This window comes from Lissotriton vulgaris, chromosome 4_1 (assembly GCF_964263255.1).
Source record: "Lissotriton vulgaris chromosome 4_1, aLisVul1.2, whole genome shotgun sequence".
In the NCBI taxonomy this organism is placed as follows: domain Eukaryota; kingdom Metazoa; phylum Chordata; class Amphibia; order Caudata; family Salamandridae; genus Lissotriton; species Lissotriton vulgaris.
Window position 1 is genome coordinate 725,593,507 of NC_141691.1, and position 18,057 is coordinate 725,611,563.

General features: G+C 42.3%; 1 protein-coding gene and 1 pseudogene across 1 annotated transcript in view; one reads left to right on the plus strand and one right to left on the minus strand.

The window, feature by feature from the left end:
• Positions 1 to 12,821, minus strand: part of LOC147722492 (uncharacterized) — a 90,613-nt pseudogene extending 77,792 nt beyond the window's left edge.
• CAGE1 (cancer antigen 1) overlaps positions 1 to 18,057 on the plus strand; it is a 1,013,025-nt gene that overhangs the window by 726,303 nt on the left and 268,665 nt on the right. Inside the window, exon 12 of the mRNA XM_086966850.1 lies at positions 15,378 to 15,448. Coding sequence (XP_086822976.1) covers positions 15,378 to 15,448 — 71 coding nt within the window. The remainder of the gene's footprint in view (positions 1 to 15,377; positions 15,449 to 18,057) is intronic.

Below are 18,057 nucleotides of genomic sequence, written 5' to 3' on the forward strand. Positions count from 1 at the left end.
GACCTCCCAAAGGGTAGAGAGACAGAGACAGAAGGCTTACCTGCTGTAATTTGAGGCTGAGAGTTCCCTTTCTGGCCCCCACTAGGAAGCGGCAACGGTTGAAGCGCCTTGTGGGGTAAAACGAGCCGCCTCTGATGGTGTAGTGTAGTTCCTATATTCCCAATAGGCTCTGCACATTGGAATAACATAAACGATAGTTTAGACGTAGGACTGAAGTTGATTAGGTCTCTATTGAGTATCTTAGACTTAATTGTGAATGCCAGCTAGCTCAGAGGTCACTAGAAACTTTATTGAATAAACAAGAAGGGATTCGTTTCTGACAACCATATAACATGACAACTTTGTTCCCCAAGAATAAGAAATATATCTTCAGAGTCGCGGAAACAATAGATGGCTATTTCACTCAGTCAATCGTGCATGCTTCATTTCACCAGGGTTTTTGCAGAGAAATAGAGAGACGGGCGTTTTCAATAAAAAGGTTATTTATTGAGGAGTCTTCTTTCTCATGCAAGAGAAGTTAATTGCAACAATCGTAATACTTGCTATGAAGTAAAGTGCGTACAGTAAAAAGAGTATTATGAAATAATACTGTAAAAGCATTATATGGTTTCTAAGCCATAAGATACATAAAATAAATACAATGATAAATAATGACTAAAAGCACTCAACTGGTGCATCTAAAATACGCCTACCCCGGTGTACCTAACCTAAGCCTAGTACAAGGGAAGAAGTAAGTGAGGAATAGCTTGAGTTAAATAGTTTCTGCCAAGAATCTATTCAAGAATTCTCTAAGGGTCTAATCAGCTCCGTACCTTGGTTATAGAATGAAGGAGGTCTTGTATCTCTCTCTCAGGACTCGATCTCCCAGTAACCCGCAAGGGTAAAAGGGAAACACTGTAGCTGGATTTCTCGGCAGGAGAAAAGACAGCGTCTCTCTCAGTGCGTCAGCTGGAGGGTCGGCATCCTTTGACACTCGCTACAGCAGGGCGTCGGGCAAGTAGTTAGTCGATCTGCTCCAAACCACTGTGTGTTTGCTAGGGCAGATGTGGGTATATTTATACCTGAAAGGTGCCGAGTTTGACGTAAGGGTGGACATAATAACGTCACTAAGAACTCGAAGTTCTTTACACACTCCAGGAGTTCAGGGACAAATCAATACTGAAGCAGGGGGAAGTCCCGTACTGCTGAAAGCTGGTTGTCTTCAAGAACTCGTTGTACTCTAGGAGCTTAGTGGAAGTAGCCATGCCCTATTTGGACTGCATTGGCTGTGCCTAAATAGGGTTATGATTCTTATGCCTATATAAGGATATGATAAGTTATACCTATATAAGGGCATGAATCGGGGAAATTACACTAGAGCCCTAGATGTGTTACAACACCCACTCCACGTAGAATGTCCATCTTTACTAAATACTAAGCATTTATAACATTTCTAAGCATGTGTTTACAATCCCACCCCAAAAATACATAAAAATGCATTTGAAATGGTTTGTACACGTAAAATGAGTATTGTACTATACGTTTTCTAAGCAGTGCTATCATTCAAATAATGCATATAGTTTTACATTTGAAATGCTGGCTGAATGATTCACGAAATTACATTTATGAAATGGCTCTTAATACAGAAGAGAAGGTCGAGACCATTTCATCACAGATTTATATAATACTGTACATGTGCTAGAGGCTAAGTTTAAATATTGTCTCTAGGTTTCAATAAATAGAAATCTTGTTCTCTAAGAATAGTTTTACATTAAGCAGAGTACTCTGTGCCAAAAAAAGGTAAATATTTTGGTATTTGAGAAAAAATAATTTTGTTGTAGTAAAAAATAGTTCAACATTTTTAGAAGTTCTGTTTATAAAAACTGAAGGCCGAAATCAAAGTTCAGGGAACGCTGTGTGCTTGTTTCTCAAGAGTTATTCTCGTTGTTAGGAGAAAACATTAACTCAGATAGGCTGGCAAAGAATTTGTCTACCACAGTAGGTGAAAGTTGGGACATTTCCGAAAAAGTAGAAATAGTGCATATGTGAGATGCATTATAGTCAGCGTGATCTGGATCAGTAATGTTCACAGAAAGTTGTACCTGTGTGCCGCTTTCATCTCGTACCTCACCGCCACCTAGTCATAATGATGAGGTCTCAACGAATGCCGTCATCAGAATTGGTAGCCGCTGGGGACAACACGTTGCATGAGCCGTTACCGAACCAAGCAAAGTATCGACATCCATAGGTACTGCTGATGGAAGTGAGAGACAGATGTCTAATACGCATTCTTCTCCGCAGAGCAGGCATCTACGAGTCCCAAAATGAGAGGCAGACCGCCGAACACAGAGTGCACGAAATTTGGAAAAATGCTCAGGACTGCTTCAAAGGGTGCTAACAGTCCCGAAAAAAGTGTCTTAAATACATGTGCGAGGCCACTGGTATCTGACATGTTTAAAATTTGACCTAACATTTCTACGAAATGTACGGGGCAGTTTGTTGATAATAATGTATGTATCTCTGCTGAGGTCCTTGCAACTTGCAGATCATACGTTTCTCTAGACGAGGTCAAAGGCACAGTTTGTTGTAAAAGAATGGCTTTCATTCTGCTTAATGTATCAATTCGAATAGAAGAGATATTCAATGAAGGCCAAATTGTTGCCTCCTTGTCTGGCTTGCTGTTTGGATACAATACTTGCATACAACAAGTGACCCTGGATGTAACACTGACGAGATAGGCCGCAACGTGCCACAACAGCTGTGGTCACTTAACATAACGTAGCTGCCGTTGGAAAGCTGCCTGAAAACAGGTTCTATTTGTGTGGCTGGGATGCTGTGTAAGTGGCAAGAAAGGTCATTAGATGAACCCTCACAGGCTCCATGTAAATTAATTTCTTGACACAAAAGTGTACCACTTAGCGAGTTTTCACAATTTTTCCCAGTAAGAAATACTTCTTTGTTACGCCCACTCCAACATCTATGTGTGTATGGTAAATTCCAGGTCGACTTAATGTATCCTTTACCCAACCTTTCATACAGGCCCGCTGGTATATGCTGTAGGCAGTATTGAAACTGGAATGTCGTTATTGGTATTGTTATGGTACCATGTATTTATTATTATTATTATTATTATTATGTTTCTTATATAGCGCCTGAATCGACCCCCGAAGGGGTATCTCCGCGCTTGCCTTGGGAACCCGTCCTGGCTTTTCCCTGTGAGATAGCCCCTACAGGGCATCCCCAAGGTGAAAGCCAGGCATCCCACCGCGGGGGGGCCGTTGTGGAGATTAAGCAAGCTTAATGCCCAGAGTTGCAGAGTGTGAACCCATGATTAGGTCGGGCACCGAAGCGAGGATTATCGAGTCCATGGACATTTGAGCTCAAGACCCTGCCGCGTCGGGAATTAAACCCTGGTCCCGGGTCTGACCTTGGCTTCAGGGTCTGCCTGCTCTAACTGGTGAGCCACACTTATCCATTCAATGACAGGCCTCTCGGAAACTGTTAATGGTAATCTTACTAGTTTTTCAATGTTCAGCACCGTATAGTGTGCTCCTTTTTGTGCCAAAGAGATTTGTTTATCTGTAAGGTTAAAGATAGAAAATAATGACGTTGTGTTGATTAGACGCCAAGGCACGTAGCCTGAATGCAGATTTTGTAACGTCCAGCCTAACTGTACAAAAGAACGTAATTGGGACTGGCCATGTTGTAACATTAGCATATCCTGTTCTATTATATCAATAGCAGATGATACAATGCTGTCCAAAGAATAAATTCTGGAGGACAGAGTCGTTAACCCATTGTCCACTACAGACAGTGATTTTTCCAAATTATTACGATCAATTTCTCGTATTTTTTCAGCAGTTTCAATTTGCGTTATTTTCCAAGCTTCGTTGTAAGCAGCATATATACCGGCGTATATGAAACGTTTTTGGCGCTGTTTGCGAGGTCCCAGTAGGAAATCACGCAAGTCAGCACCTTCTTTAAGTAAAGTCAAGTGTTGCTTAATGTCAGGTAGTGTGGATTTCTGTAGCCATTCAAGGCATAGTTTTCCTACACTGTATGTTGTTATTATCCCTGGATGTTTTCTTTGGGAATATCTTGGGTCTGGCCTGTTCTGTTTGAACCCCTGTGTTTTGTCCAGGAATCTATCTTGACAGTTATTAGTGTCTGTGGGCCAGATCAACCATTTTTTCCAATCAGGATTAGTTCTGTTTTGGTGTAAAATATGGGACACGTCTAACCCCTCATCTGTAGTACTATTTCTGTCAGGCATAGGCTTTGGTATAGACGGGTTGTTTAAATCTTTTATCTTGGCTAGGCCAAGACAGGTTGTTTGTTGAATGGTTTCATTCAGGAACATTATTTTTTCTGGGATCATGCAGGCTCTGAATAATGATTCTAATCCCTGTACTTGCCAATCTTTTTAACCCCAGATTGTTTTTGTTTCAATGTTATCTTTCCAGAAATCAAAATCAAATGTAGACAATTGTTCATAAAATTTTACAGAATATATCTGTTTTGTATTGGTCAACATATTTTTCATTCTTGTCCTATTCACATTTTTTAAATAAAATGTTTCTGGATCTGTGACATTAAACCCTGAGAAGTATGGAAATTTCTCATGAAATGTTTTCGAGCTGCCGTTTGGCGGTGTTGGACAATGTTCCCATTGATTATAAGTAAAAACATTTCTAGGTATTGCAGATTTATGCAAATAGTGGTGCCCAAAATGATTAAAGCAATACATTTCTTCATATCAGATTAATTAAATTTTGCTGACATTTCTAAATCAGACAGCATATTATTAATAGCCTCAAAGTCCCAATCATCAGAGAAAGTGCTTGGTGAGACAAAGTCACTTAAAGAAACCTTGAACTGATGAGGATACTTCAATAGTTCCACCGGGCCATAGATGTCGTAATCAGTAGCGTCCCATGCTACACCACCAGGTATAGGAATGGCTGTGATGTTTACTGATAACAGGTCTCTTTTTTCAACATGAGATGACTTGTGAGGTTTTAGGACCCAGTTGATGTTCTGACTTGCTGTGTCCATTGTACTGCATTTCCCATCAATCATTCTTCCCAAGCCTAAAACCAAAATGAGCCAGAGCAGGAGGATAAAAACACCTAACACAATCCACAATTCATGGTGAAATCAGATATATTTCTCAAAGTTGATGAAAGAGTTCTGTTATTTTTTCTTTGAATGTTTTGTCTGCTGGCTTTTCTTCCTGTTCACTGGGATCTTCAGAAAAGTCATCGAAATTGATGAAATAGCCAGAGGCAGTTCTGCCAATTGTTGGTACCACATCCGGATTGTTATTAATCTTTGAAGTTGCTTCTTCCTTTGTCATATTAGTATATTCAGATGCTACATCATTGTAGACAGGTGTTTCTTGACGAACTGTTATTTGGGTTTTAAGAGGCACAAGTTCCATGGCTTTGTTGCATAGTCCTTTTTTATTCACTGCAGGTTTATCATATGTGATTAGACTCTCAGTTTGAACGTCTTGAATTGTAGCAAGGTTTGGTCTTCTGCTACATCTTGGGAGTCCACTGGGCCTACTACTTATTATTGGCCACATGGTTGTGGTTTTACCAGGTCGATTGATACAACTCTGTTCTCCTTTTTACCAGCAAGGGGCGGTAGTACTACTAATCTTGTTCCGTTGATTGCTAAGACAGGTACTGCTTTTCTGTAAAAAGGCCCAAACTCCTTCTTCACCGCGATCTTTTCTCTGACCAGATCCCCAATCTTTGGAATCCAGACAGGTCTTGCTGGGACAGGTGGTTTTTCTTCAGTGGCCGTTGGCTTTAGCTTTGTGTTACTCAGACTTCTTCTTGTATCATTTAAGTCCTGTAAAACAGCCAAACGATCTTTGATATCAAAGGTTTTTTGTTCCACCACTGAAGCCTGACTATCGAGGTCTTCGATTATCATTCTAGTACCAAACAAAAGTTCATACGGAGTGATTCCACCCAGAGAATTTCTTGGCAGATTATTTAGACTACGTTAGACACTTTAGATGTTTGACGCACCCATCACCCGAACCTAATACCCTCGCTGTTATAGATTGCTTTATGTCACGATTTTCTTTCCACTACCGCATTACCCTCAGGATGGAAGGGACTAGAGTACCGCAATGCAACGCCCAAGCTGGCCATGGCCTCCTTGTAAGCCCTAGAGCTAAACGCAGGACCCTGGTCAGAATGTAGAGTGCCGATTGCGTATGTACCGATAAAGACTCGCAAATGTTTTATAACAGTTCTGGCGTCATCCAAATGAATCTTGTGCAGGAATCCACTGCGACCATGATATATTTATAGTTACCGTCCCTTTGTAAGGGACCACAGTGGTCCAGGTAAACACACGCTAATGGTTTATCTGAGATCAGAAGGGGCGTCTGCGCAGGACCTTTCACTGTTGATACTTTCATTTTTTGGCATGTTTCACAGTCTAGAACATAGTTTCTAGTAGTTTCTAGTCTGTTTCCTCATGCGCGGCCACCAATATCTCTGTTTTAATAAAGATACTGTGGCGGAAACACCTGCATGTGCAGAGGCGAGCCCTTCGTGCGCTGCTAAGATTAGTCCTAACCTATGTTCCATGTTTGGAATTGCCCTATCCACCACTCCAGGGATTTGAGCAAAAGGAACATTGTTTGCATCAGTTTTATATGAGTACTTTACTGGAAAGCCTTTCGAGAGTGTTTTACCACTGTTTTTTACTGAAGCAGTGACAGCTTGCATTATTTCGCTGTCTATTTTCATTTTTGAACAAGTGATTGCAGCTACGGAAGCCGTGTGGACGGCTGCCTTTGCTGCTTCATCAGCCAATGAATTCCCTGCAACGTGAACGCCATCACGTTGATGACTCAGTGTACGGATCACGTGAGTCTTTTGTAGTTCTTTCTGTAAAATAACTACTTGTTCCTAAAGCATTTTATGCTTTATTGTGCCACCTTTCGCATCTTTGAAACCGTTTTGAACCCAGTTCTGCAAGTATTCATTGTAGGACTGGATGCAGTAATACGAATCGCACACTATTAGTGTGGGGAATTCGCGATCGGTATTCTCAAGCGCCAGCTTGAAAGCCTGTAGTTCAGCTCGCAGAGCTGTACAATCTCCGAGTGATTGAGTTTTTGTGACCATAGGTCTGAACTTACCTTCGCGCCAGCGACCTTTTACAATCGCGCACGCAGCACTATAGGCTTGTTTACCCAAAATTGGGGGCTGTGCTGATCCGTCTGTGTATATTATACAGCCGTAATGTTCAAGAGGCAGAACTTCGGTCCGCAGAGGACATTCGGTACTCGTATTGGAGAAATTTTTGTGTTTTCAAGCTAGGGTCAAACACGTATTCAACGTCTGTTGCAGCAAGAGAATTAACCTATTGTATCCATCTTGGATGTAAAGCTTTAGCGTTTGGAATGCTTGCTCTTGTCACTGCCTCTAAGGCAGGTACAGGTGTAACTACCGATATGCGTTTTCCCTGTGCGAGGGCTCTTTCTTTTGCTATAGCAGTTTGAACCACTGTCAGAATTTCCTCAGTTGAAGTGAATTTTATTTCAGCTTGTGTGTACAAGTGTGAATTGTAAGCTGCTGGTACCTTTTAACCTTCGTTATAGGTCAGGTACGTGAATCCGCATCTTCCTGGGATGACTCGGATTACAAGGTTGCGTATGTTTACGCGTGTTTGCAGCTTTGTTTTAGCTAACATGTCTGTTTGTATTGAACGTACAATTTCTGTTTGTTTCTGAGTTCAATTAGTTTGTTTGAAATTAGGTTTTATTAATTCGTAGAGAGGTTTAACCCTCTCTGCGTAATTCAGAACGTAAGTTCTTCCAAAATTCAGGAAACATAGAATTGATTGTAAGTTTTTCGGCGTTTTTGGAGCTTGGAGCAGCGCACATTTCTCTAAGAAATTTGCTGCTAGGCTTTTCCCTTCACTTGATAATTCATATCCTAGAAAGAGGACAGTGAGGTGGGCAATCCGTGATTTTTTAAAGTTGAATTTTTACCCTTCAGATGCGAACCCAAGTATAATGGTGTTCACTCTTTTCAAGTGCCTGTCCAAATCATTGTCTGTTAGATAGATGTCATCGACATAAGATAATGCCTCATCATCATACATTTGTAGTAACTCTGTTACTCTGGCTGAAAATAATCCTGGGGTATTCTTGAATCCCTGGGGGAGACGGCAACATTGCCTCTGGGCCCCATACTTGAAAAAGCGGTCAAATACCTGCTTTCTGGTGCAATGTTTTGACAGAAGAAACCATTTGAAATATCTAATGTTGTTTTATATTTTTTGCGCACAATGTTATTCATCAGTGCTGCACTATGTGAATTTTGTACTGCAAATGTGTCTGTAGTCCAATACTAGACAATATGAATTGTCTGGTTTGGAGACAGGAAAAAAAGGATTGTTCATTTGTGAGGTGCATGTTTCAATCACCCCCAGGTACTCAAGTTGATCTAAGATCTCCCTGACATGCTTTTTTAGCTTCTTGCTTAACAGGATACTACCTTTGTGCAGTAGGTTGATTTTGTAACTGGATTTTATGGTGAGGGAATTCCCCATCCTATCCTACATGATTTTTTATATAATGCAGGGGCTTGGGCCACTGCCCATATTCTTGCATATGTGTATTTTTTATGAATTGGAATATGATTTGAGAAGGCAGGCATAATCACTTCTTCGCCATGTGGGCACTCCCTAACAAATTCTGGTGGCCAGTCTTTCTCGGCTAGAAGAATACCATAGCCCTTAGATAGCTTCTCCCAAAAGAGAGTTCTTATATTCCTAGTTATGTCCCCTTCTATACTCAATGTTATTTCATATAATTTATGGGGTACACTAACTCTGGTGTCTGCAGTTTCCACCTGAATGTACTCATTTGTGTCCACTGTCTCCAGAAGATTCATCAGGAGCTTGTGAGCTATGGTCACTTCTGCTGCGCTGTCTAGCACTGTTTGGGCCCACTCTCCGTTCTTGAGTTGTTCCTCAGGATCCACAGCATGTTTTATCTTTATGCTTGCTACCTTCTTTTTGGAAAATTGAGATTTTTTACTTTGGTGAGCGGGTTCCTTGTCTTTGGACTTGATGCGCTCTTCTTTATGTTCTGACCGTCCTCTTCTTTCCGATTTCTGTGAGAAAGTCTGAAAAGATCGAGAGGGACGTGTATCATTATCTTGATATCTGTCAGAATTTTTCAAATTATCCCTATTTCTGAGGTTATATCTTTTCTCAGAGGGCTCCTGTTGTGGAGACCTACCCCCCCTTTCTGGAGATCTATCTCTAATTTGGGAAGACCTTCCTCTGGACTGAAACTGTTTCTCTTTAGGAAGAGTCTGTCTGATAGTTTCCCATTTCTTTTTAGGAGTAATTAAACTATTTTTAATGAAAGTTTTTTCTGGATTTTCTGTTAGTTGTGGTTTTAGTGGTTTCCCACCCAAACTATCTCTACCTAATTCTTCATAGCACTTCTCAATTATTCTGGCATGTTCATAAGGCTGGTCTGCTATTTCTGTTTTGTTTAATTTTTGGCGGATCGCCACAGATGCTGCTTCTCCTTTTTAAGTTGGCTAGTAGTATAGCCAAGACTTGCTTAAAGTCTTTCAGTAATTTCATACCTAGATTTAAAGCAGGCTCTGGACCGTATTCATTTTGAATATGTCTTAGTACGTCGGATATAACCGCCAAAGACGGAACACCATGTGTTTTTGTGTAGATTGAAGCAAAAACTGTCTTCCACATGTGGTGCGATCCCCATTGGTAAACAGATTGTCAGAATTCTGTGTTTTTCATGAGGTGTACTATCAGGGAATACTGCCTCTATTTGAGTAATCTTTTGAGACAACCAGAACAGAATTTGTTCCTGTTTTGCGGGTAATTTACCAATGACTTATTGTATAGTCTGTGGTGTAATTTTGTTTGTATTCCCCTGGTGAGGGGTGTGCTGTGGAATTGTTATTGCTGGTTGGACTGTTAAAGTCAGCATGGCATATTGGACTAATTGTCTATGTATTTTAATTAATTGTTTTAGTTGAACTAACTGTTCTCTTTCTGACATTTCTTCAATGTCAGGATGTGGTGTATAGCTGGCTAGAACCGGCCATGTGGCTCCTGGTCTACCTAGAGGACCGAGCCTGGAAATGTGATTTTTATGTTTTAGGGTGCCATTAAACCAGAGCTGATGCTCCTGGTAAGTTAGTGGAATTTCAACGTCCTCGAAAGGAACGTATTCGCTGGAGGTTCCTTTGCTTTGTAGTAGTGGAACTCGTGTGTCACAGCATTTGCATCTCGAAACGTTATCCATGAATAGAATAACTCTGTCTGCCGATATTCATGTGCCTCTACCACAAATATGACTGTACCATCTCTTGATGATACTCCATTATTTATTAGTTTGTAAGTTACACTCTTTCTTACGTTTACCGGGATGAATACTGCATCCGGGTTGTTTTGCTGAAGACTTGTGTCTTCTGCTAATAGTTGAGTTGCTATTCTAGCTCTCTCCCAATCGTCGTCACTCTCCGTCATTTTACTGACAGAAAGTTTGCAGAGCAAGTTTCAAGGAAAAGATTAGGTGCACAATATTTTGGAACACTGTATCCTTCAACGTTGAATAAACCAAAAAACTAATACATAGGATTCTCGTCCTATTTAGTTCTGGCGAATACTAACCTTTTACCCACTCCAGACGTCTATTGGAGTTTTTATTGAAAAAGGGGTCTGTGTGAAAAGCACGACTGAGTTACTCTAGTATGTAGCGTTAAATTATCGCCTTACCAAACGTTGGGCGCCCTGTAGTGTAGTTCCTATATTCCCAATAGGCTCACCGCATTGAAATAACATAAACGATAGTTTAGACGCAGGACTGAAGTCGACTAGGTCTCTATTGAGTATGTTAGACTTAATTGTGAATGCCAGTTAGCTCAGAGGTCACTAGAAACTTTCTCGAATAAACAAGAAGGGATTAGTTTCTGACAACCATATAACATGACAACTTTGTTCCCCAAGAATAAGAAATATATCTAATCAGCTCCGTACCTTGGTTATAGAATGAAGGAAGTCTTGTATCTCTCTCAGGACTCGATCTCCCAGTAACCCGCAAGGGTAGAAGGGAAACACCGGAAAGACAGCGTCTCTCTCAGTGCGTCAGCTGGAGGGTCGGCTTCCTTCGGCACTCGCTACAGCAGGGCGTCGGGCAAGTAGTTAGTCGATCTGCTCCAAACCACTGTGTGTTTGCTAGGGCAGATGTGGGTATATTTATACCTGGATGGTGCCGAGTTTGACGTAAGGGTGGACATAATTACGTCACTAAGAACTTGAAGTTCTTTACACGCTCCAGGAGTTCTGGGGCAAATCAATACTGAAGCACTGGGAAGTCCCGTACTGCTGAAGGCTGGTTGTCTTCAAGAACTCGTTGTACTCTAGGAGCTTAGTGGAAGTAGTCATGCCGTATTTGGACTGCATTGGCTGTTCCTAAATATGGTTATGATTCTTATGCCTATATAAGGATATGATAAGTTATACCTATATAAGGGCATGAATCGGGAAAATTACACTAGAGCCCTAGATACGTTACAACAATGGGATCTTGGTAGACTCCGCGACCACAGCCGTAACCCCCTCTGGGAAGGCCTTGCTGGTACTGTCGGCCTGGCGGGCGGCCCCTGCCTTGCACGGCCCGTCTACTAAAAATGCCCGCATGGAACACCCTCTTGATATTTGCTTGGGCTTTGTCCAACGAAGTGAACGTCCCTACGTATTTGGAGATGTCTTTAACAAATCGCTCTCTGAATAATCAACCGTTCACCAAGGGACCTGGTTCAGCCACCACTAGTTCGTTAAATTAGTATCCATATGCATTTGGAGTAATTTTCTGCGTTTGGCGGAAATGGCACAATTCGAGTTGCCCAAAAAGCAGATGGAATGTTGCATCCACCCAGCGAGAATATCTGGGTCAATCGGGTTGCCGGACTCCTTGGCTAATAGAGCCAACTCCAGGATCTGGTACAAGGGGCCGATGGTGTCCAACAATTTATCATGGCACCCTCGCCAGGCCCGATCAATGCCTTTCTTAGGATCTTTCTGAAATTTCTTCAGGAAAGCCAACATATTTGGGTCGATATCGGGTGCCTCCGTGACTTTGTCAGGTACATCTGGACGAGGGCATTCCGACCGCAGTCGGTTCCTGACCTCCCTGTCGAAACTGTGCCTCAAATTCTGATGGATGTAATCCACCACTTCCGGAGGAGGTGCCCAATCAAATGACCTCGGGTGTATTATATCTTGTGGGTTGAAATCGAACAGGGTAGTGGGTTGGTAGACTGGGGGGGATTGGGTATGGCTAAAGGCCCTCTTAGCCTTTTTCTTCTTAGGGGATGCGGTGTGCCCAGTGGAGTCTGTGTCCGTACCAGTATCGGTATCGGTAACCACCATGGAAGATGAGGGCAAGGAAGTGGATGCCCCAGAATAGGGGTGGTCCCGGGCAGAAGGGGCGGCAGCTTAGCAAGGGCCTGCACGTGCAGCCAACTGGGCGTCGTGGCAGTAGCAGTTTTTCCCCCTGCAGGAGACGTGGAAGGATTCACCACGTCTTGTTGAAGCATGCCATGTCGTTTAGCGCAATTTTCTAATGGCACTGTAATAGGCTTCAATGCGGCTGCAAGCGCCTTATTAACAGTCTTAGGGACCGCTACCTCCACCGCCTTGTTGACGGAATCTTAAACTGATGCATGAAGAGCATCCACAAGGTTGTCCTCCAGGAGAGGCCCATGCTCCTCCTCATAATACCCATACTCATCCTCCTCGAAGTAGGCCCAGTCTTCCATCGCTAAATGTAAAGCGAAAGACTGTTAAGACAAATGAGCAAGATCCCAGCGGAATCCGTCAAGGGGAGCAGCCCTGGTGCAAGAATCACAATTGAAATAACTTAATAAATTAAATGCTCCTCAGAAAAGCTGTAATCAGTAAATCAGCCCAGAGGGCATCAAGAGCCAGTATTCAGATATAGAAAAGCATGCACACGGCTAGGGGCCTACCTTGTTCTTCAGCCCAGTAGAGGCGTCACAAAAGGGTACAGGAAAACAACATCTGCTCCGATCCACGTTCGAAAATACGCGCAGAGCGAGGAGGAACAGTAATGTGAGGCTCAAATACAATGCGGGCCCGTATGAGGGAAGGCTCTGTGCACCGCTAGAATGACATGCAGTAAGTTCTGGTGAGGACAAAGGAAGTCGGAAGGTAGGTAATACATGAGGAGGCAACTTCCACCTTCTGAGAGCCCGTTACAAGCAGCAGCGCGACGCACTGAATAAATATGCAAAAACTACGTGTTACATTCAGACAGCAGAATACATTAGTGTTGCATACATGAAATAAACAGCAAGCAATATAAACTTGAGTTATGGCAAGAAACAATATTGAGCACTTAACTCTGAGCAAGCAGCAAAGAAAGAGGAAGTGTTCCGGTGTGAGAGTCATTTATAGGGCTAATCTCTATGGTTGTTGATAGCGTAACGCTAAGCATTCTGGGAACGTATTACTTTCAATATGTTTGAAATGTTCTTATTGGCTGCTCTTTTGTTTGCAGTAAAGAGAGAGAAAGCATAATCTGAAGCCTCCGGTCCTGTAATCGAATTGACAGTTGAAGTGCGCCGCTTTAATTGCCTTGACCACAGTTGTTAAAGCAAGTCACAGCACGAGGTAGACACTATAATGCCAACCTCAGCCATGATGGAGGTACGCACTCTTCACATAGCACAGGAAACATTGCAATAACCTCCAAAGATGGGGGCGTCCTCTAAGCTAGCGGGATACAGTGCTGAATGTATCTGATGACGCTTTTTTCCAGCAAGGAGAGAACAAAGGGCAATCATCTTCCTGACACTGACCGCCAGTGACAAAGATCTCCAAATATTTAAAATCCACACTCATCCATTGTATAGGGCAGACCCTCAGGGGGATGCCAGTCAGTGAGCGGATAGCCTATGGATGTATGCCAATTTATGTCTAATGCATAACACTTGATGAGTCCTTGGGGCACCAATACAGTCTCCATCCAGCTTTCAAGATAACCAAGTTTGTCCCACCCCTCCACTTTTTCTGTGTGGCCTTTTACCCTGAAATTTTACTTCCTTGCTCTCCCTAGGCATCTTCTGCTCCAAACATTATTGGCTCTGTCAAGGTCCTGCAATTTGTTTGCAATTTCCGCCTTGCTTGATTGTAGTTGTGCTAGGAAACCACCGAAGATTAAAAAAAAGAAAACTTACAACCGCTCCTTCTCCGGCCTTGCCCCAAAAATTTGTAACCCCTCATCTGTACATGTAAAAAAAGAAGCAAAAAAACTCGAATGGCGAACCTTCTTCAGCCTTTCTAACGTTGCTTGGACTTACAAAGGTTCTTAGAACTGATAAGCTTAATGATACACTATATATATGTAACTTTATGGTTATTCCATCTCCGAATGTCATTTGCTTTTTCTCCTTTCCTGATATTGTATTATTTGATTGATATTTGTACAGCGCTCTCATTCCCGGACGGGTCATGTTCGCGCTATATAAAAGTCCAAAATAAATATAAATTGTTTCAGCCTTCTTTACTCTTTCTGCTAATTTTCGATGGTCGCCTCGTAATAGCCAAATGTAATTAATGGCAGTGTCAATCTTGGTTTCAAGCACCTTTCTGGATGAGATGATTGCTTCCAATATTCTGTCCCGTTTGTCTGTCTTTCCTTCACTTTTGCATTAACATCTTTCAACGAGGGTTTCTGGACATCTGATCTACTTTTGGGTTTCAGACAGCTTGAGAGTGGAGTGGGCACGACTGGCCTGGCCTCTCTTTTTTTTACCATGAGCTTCCATATTATCTGGTAATTATGGGATGGTGTTTACAATGTTACAATCTTAGACCAGTAGTGGCCTTGACTTTCATATAATAGGATCAAATGTTCTCTGCCGTAAATTGTTTTTCCTTAATAACAAAAGAATCAGGAAGAAAAGAAAGCTAAATGCGCACACTTATTTAGTGAAATATACATCAGAAAATGAACCTTTGCCAAATGTACTAGAAATGAGGTAGGTCAATATTTTTTTGTGCTTGATTTTCGGAAAAACAACTGATAAAGGGAGGCGCGAATCTAAATTTGCATTCTACAATAGAAATGGGGAGGCTTCAGTCTAAATTGGTTTTCTGCAATATAATGTTATGATACATAGGAAACAGATCTTAGATGTAACGTTTACTCTTTCTTTTGGATTGCACTGATGCCTCTTTCGATACAAATAACAAAATGCCTTTAAGTTTAGCAGTATACAGCCATCAGTTTACAATTCAATTAAGATAAACATTATAACGTTTCTAATCACTTGCTTGTTTTACTTTATTAGGTAGCTTCATTTGAAGAAATTGTACAGTGTGCTGACCAAAGGCTGGAGTTGTACCGCTCCCAGATTTCACAGTAGGTATTCTTTTGTGTAACAAAATCACCGTGGTTTATTTAACCTTTGTATTAAACATTCTCAGTATTTTAAAAGTGACCCAATATTTTTATCAATGGGAGGCAGTGTTTTAACAAAATTTAAGTCTCCTGTTACTTGTGGGGAAAACATGGAAATGTCCATGTACGTTAGTGCTGTTATCTAAGTTGTGTACTGCTAAAAATGAATTGTACTGATACTCAGAAAAATACTTCTGTTCTAACTTGAACAGAGTAGCAGTTATTCATAAGGACTTTTTTTATCACCTTACGACATAAAACAATTAGGAATAGAGCGGAGTTTAAATATTGATGCAGGTGGGAACATGTTTTGTGCTGCCCAAGACTTACCCACAAAGCTGCAAACTTACTTAAAACATAGTTTTAAGGAAGAATCTGTTATTCACATTAAAGTACTTCCTTAGCAGTACTTCACCATTGCCTGGGGTTTTGAACTCAGGTTCCTTTAATTAAATTCCTATTAGCAGATTTAAACCTTCTAGTGTGTGTGAGACGCTGGCCTGGTATATGATGTACACTTATGTAAGTGGACACCTTGCATCAGTCTAGACAACCCTTGTGAGGATTTAAGAGGTCTTATACAACCTTAGAAAGCTCTCTAACTGGTAGCTGTGATGAGCAGCCTTCAGGCTTAGTCCACAAGGAGTGTAAAGCAGCTTGTTTTACCAGAATGCAATCTTATAGTATAGATTAAGTTAAAAGAACCACACATACGGGCCCATTAGGATGGCAGGTGTATCGACCCCGCCAGGCTGGCGGTCGCCAACGCCGGCCTGGTGGGGGCGATCCGCCCGCCATCCTACCTTGAATGACCCCCCGCCATATTAGCATGGCGGGGGGTACCGCAGCGGACGGAAAGACCGTCCGCCGCTTTTCCGCCCCGGTCGCCTTGTGGCCGGGGCGGAAAAGGGTTTATATGGTGGCTGTGTATATTTGACACAGACAGCCGTATTATGATGGGCATTTGTGAATGCCTTTCCGTGGCCGTGCCGTCCCGCCACGGGAAGGCATGCGGAGTCCCCCTGTGGGGCCCGTTGCGGGCCCCCAGGGACTCCGGGGGGGTGGGGTGTGCACATGGGGGGTACCTATGGTCCCCCCCTGGATTTCAATGCACAACATGACAGGCACCTCGCGGCGCCGCACCGCAATGCTAAAAATGCGGGAAGCGCCCGCCACTGTGGCGGTCGCATTCTAATATGTACAACGGGACCCCTGCCCTTATGGCGGGTGGTCCCATTCACCGGTAGGATGACGGGCGGATAAAGTCCGCCCGTCATTCTAATGGGGGCCCAAGTATTTATAAAAGTATGTATTATTATATTATACTCTCTAGAATGTTCAGGTATCTCCAAGTGGAGATAAACACAATACTTTAGCAAAGAAACATAGTAAATAGCACGAAATACACAGTGGTCTGCTAAGAAAGTAGTATAAAAACCACGACTTGAGTCAAGACAATGTCAATAGGGTATAGAATTGCTGGGGACCCACAGAACCACCCAAGGTAAGTAGAAAGGGACCCCACGGAGAGAGAGTGCAGTGTGGGGACATGACCACTTGCTACATACAAGTCTATGTGGAAGTCGCAGTTGGATTTTTAAAGTTCTCCAGTATTGGATCTTTCATAGATTCACATGCTTGAGTCATCCTTATCGTCGTAGTGGGAGTCTCACGGTATACATATAAAAGCAGTTGATAGAACTACTATAGGCTACCATGCAATGAAGAGTCACTGCAATAGCCAATCCACTTTCTTTTGTAAAAAAGAGAACCAAACTTAATCAACAGCCAATCAGGCAACAGCACCCTCTAGAACAATCCCAAGAGAGGCTAGGTTCCTCAGATTTTCTACCACGCGTTGTGTGAAAGGGAGTCTCCCTGAGCTCTGCTCAGTTTCCTCCTGTTATCCAGTTTTCTAGCAGTTTTCTTTCCAAATATGTCGGAATCTTCAAAGAAAGGTCTCTTCAGGTCGTGAGGATCATGTGGTAGTAGGAGGCTGCACGCTGAGGATCCATTTAAGAGCTGTATCTACTGCCTTTACCCTCAATATAAGGTAAAAGACTGCAAAATCTGTAGAACCTTCTCTACAAAAACCCTCAAGGATAGAGAGGGTAGATTATTGATTTGGTTAGAGAAACTTAAATCAAAATCTGATGTTCTCTCTGAGGATGAGGAGAGCTCTACCTCGCAGACTTCTAAGGAAACACCCAAAAGGAGAGAGATCTCTTGAGTCTCCGGAAGTTTCCCAGAAGAAGACTTCAAAAAGTTCTAGTCAGAAATAGGAAGACACCTCACAAAAAGGAAAGCTTCCATTTCCTACTGAGGAAACAAGCCATAAGAAGGAAAAATACTCTTCTATCAACTCCATGAAATTCTCTGTCTCAAAAAAGCTTTTATCACGGACGGCGTTAACTTCTGGGTCACCGTTGATACTAAAACTATCTTCTAAGCAAGTTTCTCCTACCTCGTTGTCGAAAAAATGTACATAGTCGATGACAGACTCAACGACGGTCCCATCGACGACACTTGCAGTGACGACAATTGCTACACCGCCGACGACCTCATAGTTG